This window comes from Octopus bimaculoides, chromosome 3 (genome assembly GCF_001194135.2).
Source record: "Octopus bimaculoides isolate UCB-OBI-ISO-001 chromosome 3, ASM119413v2, whole genome shotgun sequence".
Classification (NCBI taxonomy): Eukaryota; Metazoa; Mollusca; class Cephalopoda; order Octopoda; family Octopodidae; genus Octopus; species Octopus bimaculoides.
The window spans coordinates 143,691,711-143,696,855 of NC_068983.1; the positions used below are offsets into that span (position 1 = coordinate 143,691,711).

The 5,145-nt window shown below is 34.3% G+C and overlaps 1 protein-coding gene across 2 annotated transcripts in view; it reads right to left on the minus strand.

Moving 5' to 3' along the window:
• Nucleotides 1-5,145, minus strand: part of LOC106878293 (replication factor C subunit 1) — a 49,147-nt gene that overhangs the window by 38,611 nt on the left and 5,391 nt on the right. For both annotated transcript variants that reach the window (XM_052966605.1, XM_014927477.2), the window contains exons 3-4: nt 2,496-3,275; nt 1,422-1,533 (exon numbers count right to left, since the gene is read on the minus strand). In XM_052966605.1, the coding sequence (XP_052822565.1) occupies nt 1,422-1,533; nt 2,496-3,275 (892 nt within the window). The remainder of the gene's footprint in view (nt 1-1,421; nt 1,534-2,495; nt 3,276-5,145) is intronic.

Below are 5,145 nucleotides of genomic sequence, written 5' to 3' on the forward strand. Positions count from 1 at the left end.
ACACACACAAACTTTCTTGAAAAGCAGAGCAAAAGCAACTCAAAAATCAGATTGGATTTTATATGTATCAGCAGGTGTATGCAAGTGAAGCCATTTGGGCAGAAAATTGCTGTGTGCTGACATAGGAGGTTAACTCTTGCAAAGAAAAACTGAGGAATACACAGGAAGGATTTTGAGCCCACAGATGAAATAACAATGTCAAGAAGAATGGCTGTTTTCATTGCAAAGCCCTGAACTGGCAGATTTATTTTGCAAGATAGGTGCTGGCATATCTGTGTGGCTAAGAAGTTTGCGTCAGAAATATATGTCCCACTCTATGAATGCAGTTGGTTAGCATTTATACAATAGCCATGAGTGACCAGCATCTTGTGAGTGAAACTGGTAGGCATAAATTGAAGTCTGTCATATATATATATATATATATATACGTGTGTGTGTGTAATATTTCTAAATCAGAGTGGTTGACATTAAGAAGGGCATCCAGCTGTAGAAACCATGCCAAATCAAGTTGAAACCTGGTGCACCTCCCCAGCTTACCAGTTTTCAGTCAAACCATCCAACCTATGCCAGCATAGAAAATGGACATTAAATGATTATGATGTATACACTGAGATGTGTGTGTGTGTGTGTGTTTGTATAAGTGGTTTTGTATTTCTCCTTGTCTTTGTGTTCACTGAATATAAGCAAAACAACCTTGCTGCCACTACAGATTATGTCATATGCAGAATCACATCTAAGTGTCCTGAGAAGTCCTTGACACATCACACTATCTTTGTAAACACGTTCAAACTGTTATCTGTTTGATACATTAGGGAAATAGGTGTTTGGAAACAGGCGGAAGTTGGTAACAAAAAGGGCATCTGACCCTGGAAAATCCACTTTAATGAATTCCATCTGACCCATGGAAGCACAATAAAGGGAACATTAAAACAATGACGAACATTAAAACAATGACTTTTCTTCACAAAGCCTTCAAAATTAGTTATTCAAAGTGAATGAGAAATTACAATTTGATGGCTTATCCTAAGGTCCAAGTACTTACACAGAGTAGACTCTGCAAAAGCACACAAAAGCCAGGTGATGGTGTTAAACTGGGTTACAGCTCTACCAGATCACTCTCACCCTCTCTTCTAAAATATGAGTAGTCATGTAGCTCCTCTGCAGCAAGAAACCTATTAAGCTCAGGCTCCTTTTCTCACACTTTTACCCCTCATCACCTAGCATAAAGCCACCCACCTACTCTTGGGGTTCATAATCTTGCAAGCTGCATGGTGACCTCACTAGTGAAACATCTTTGAGGTTTTACTCAATCAAAGCTGACCTGGGGCTAAACAACAACATAAAATAGAATCTGATGTTAATATTGCAAAGAGTCATTCCATTATTATTTGAACTTTGTTTTTGTTTCTTTATTATCTTACCAGAATCAGATATTCTGTAACTGTGTTTCTTCTTCTTTCGCTTTCCTTTTTTGATAATTCTTCGAGACACATCATCATCATCAGATTCTTCTTTCTCCTCTTCACTTGAAATCTAAATCACAAATTTGTACAAAAATTAGGCTCACGTAACTAATTAAAAATTTCAATGACTAAATATCATATATGTGTGTGTGTGTGTATGTGTCAGTGAATGAATGAGTGAGATGTATAAAAGATAAGAAAAAGACAACAATTTGCAAGTGGTACTGATGGTCTTCCTAAATGAATTTAATGACTTAGTTAAATCTTTGGAAAGTAGGAATTGAAAATAAATTGAAGACTTTGCAAAATAGTTATAGCTTCATTTCAGTGCCACAGGCTGACAGTTTACCTTTTTAGCATTTAACCCTTTAGTGTTTAAACCGGCCATATCTGGCCCAGATATTCTACATGTTTTATATTCAAACTGGCAATATCTAGCCTCTCACACCTAACCTACAATGACATTCTGAAAATAAACAATCACATCATTGAAACCTCAAAGCTATAAGATAATGCATGATTAATTCAAAACAATTTGAATGAATAAGTATTACATTTAACAGAGTAATCTGAACACTAAAGGGTTAAACCATTCCAGTTTGCTGTAAAGTTTACTGTAAGAATTTGAACCCATGACATTTTCAGTATCAGGAAGTAGATAGGCATCTAGAAAGCAGTAGCAATTTATCATTTGTAAAGAGTCAATGACAAGGAATTGTTTACCACTGTTTCTTATTTATTACAACCACTTATGTTCAACATGGATATATGCTAAAGCTAAAATATATAAAGTTTTTAAAAATACAAGGGTATATGTGTAAAATTTCTTTCAAAAGAGGAAATAGAGAAGAAATAAATTGAAAGGAAAAAAAAAAGATAGAAAAAAACTTAAGAAAACTGAGGTAGTTTATCAAGAGTATATTTTTAAAAGAAAGAACTAGATTAAAAGTGAAAATAATGGATTAGCAAGTAATGTGAAAATGAAAAAAAGTCTTTTCATTTAGAGTTAATGAGTATGTGAAATACTTCTACCTTAATATTTTTCTTCCTATCTTTCTTCTTGGAGGTCTTCTTTAAAGGCGAAGAATCACTGTCAACATCGCTATCAACATACATTACTATTTCCTCTTTACCAATCTTAGTTGATTTCTCCTTTGATGCCACCTTTAACTTTTCATTGCCAGCTTCCTCCTGACTTTTGTTCAACTTCTCTTTCTTTTTTTCCATACTTTTCTCCTTACCATTCTTGCTATCAGACTTTTTGTCCTTTTCTTTTTTGCTAATCGATTTTTTGTCCTGTTCTTTGGAGTTGTCCATCTGCTTTGGAGAGGTCTTTATTTTCTTAATGTCAAAATCGTCATTGCTATCAATGGAATACCTCCGTTTTTTCCCAGACACTTTGCCAATATCTTCTGACTGCTTTTTCTCAGTCTTTTTCTTGTTGGTTTCTTTCTTATTATCCACATTTTTTTCTTGACGTGAAGATTTGTTTGTGCTATTTTCATCAGCTCTAGAACCCTTATCATTGTGTTTTTCTGTCTTCTTCACCTGCTCTGGTGTAGTTGCAGCAAGTTTCTTTCCTCCAGACACATTTTCTTTAACACATTTTTCAACTGAGTGATTGCTGGCATTTAGTTTCTTTCCAGGTTTCTCTTGCTTATCAATGTTGTTGTTCTCCTCTAAGATAATAAGATCCTTTGAAGATTTATTACTTTTCAAACCACCTGATTTAGTAGGAATTAACTCTTTGGGTTTATTTGGTGTAGAAGTTACCTTTTTAGCTGAACTAGATCCAAAATAATTTCTGATATCCTAGAGAAAAACAGAAATTAAATAAAACTTTTGTCAGTTTATTTTATTCAAATACATAAAGAGAGTCATTATAAAATAGTGATTTCTTTTCTCTATGCATACAAGTACAGGTGTGACTGTGCAGCAATAAGATTTTTTCCCAATCACATGGTTCTGGGTTCAGTCCCACAGCATGGCACCTAAAGCAAGTGTCTTCAACTAAAGCCCAGGCCAACCAAAGCCTTGTGAATGGACTTGGTAGATGGAAACTGTGTCTTTGTGTGAGTATTTGTCACTCGCCATCACTTGACAACCAGTGTTGGTTTGTTAACATCACTGTAACTTAGTGGTTCAGCAAAAAAGACTGATAGAATAAGTACCAGGCTTAAAAGAAACAATACTCAGGGTAAGTTTGACTAAAAACCTTCAAAGTGGTGACCCAGCATGGCTGTAGTTCAATGACTGAAACAAGTAAATGATAAAAGCTAACCTGTTTCCACATAGGAGGGATATAATTAGTAAATTGGTATCTCAATGTGAAGGCATGTGGCTAAGTGATTAGGGTATTCAGCTCAAGATTTTAAGGTCGTAAGTTTGATACTTGGCAGTGTGTTGTATCCTTGACCAAGACACTTCACTTCACACTGCTCCAGAACACTTAGCTGGCAAAAAATGAACAGTACTTGTGTTTCTGTGGAGTGCTCAGCAACTGGCACATTTAATTTCACAAGCAGGCTGTTCTGTTGATCGGATCAACTGGAATCCTCATTATCATAACCAACAGAGTGCTAGTATCTCAAGAATATTGTCTGCACTTATTTTTATCAAACTAATGTATATCGGCTGAATGGACGTCAGTGATTGGTTGAAATTACAGAAATACAACAACTTTAACATGGAATAATTCATGGATTTCTTTTTTTTTTTTAAGAAGACTAAGAGAAAAAGATGTTTTATATGACACATTCTACCAGTGTTCCAAGTTTCAAAGTGTTTCGTTAATGAAAAATGTGGCCCCCATTTTAAAAAAGATCCATTAGTTGTTATTTTTTATTAAACCTTTTAAAAAATTTAGATTTTAAAAAACTGCAGGAACTTAGTTGCCAACCAAATATTTGTCCATTTAACTAAATGAATGCTATTAAACTGAATTTCAATTGAAGCAATTTTTTCTTCATTTAAATGCATTGCTTCTAAGACAAGTAAAATTGGCTCTTTGAAATGCTGCAAAATATTCTCTACTGAAAAACATTTGATATTCCTCAGTATATTAATATTTCCAGAGCAAAAATTGCTGTGTTCCTCTCATCACCAAGATACAGTCTTGAAATAAACACCACATTCTCTAGCCTTACATACAGATACATATTTTGGAATCCCAACAACACTGAAAATGACAATTTAAATGTGGAATCTGTTTTAATATTTCTAGAGAATATTGTTCATGCATGCAGTGCCTACTTTGAATTTATACAAAGTCCATCTTCCCTGATGCCATCTAAACTTTATTCATAGTTTTTAATTTCTCTTACAGCACAGACGGTATCAAGATTCTGCAGACAAAAGTTCTCATCAATGACATGTTTTGGATTCCTTTGAAATTATTTCTTAAGAAAATGCTTTAGCCACAAGGATCCTTGCAAACTCTTCATTGTGTATAATGAACGAACTTAAATGTCTTATATTCGTCAACAAATATTATATTAAAACTGTTCTTTGCTACTTGTTCTTTATACAACTACCTACCTTAACAGAAGGACTTAACTACAGATTTCTGCCCCCATCCCTGCCGACTTGTCAGAAAAATGGATATTTTTTTATGAAATTGTCTACGAATATGTGTTATATCATGTAGATTCCGAACATACAAAACTTTTGGGGGAAAGTGTTT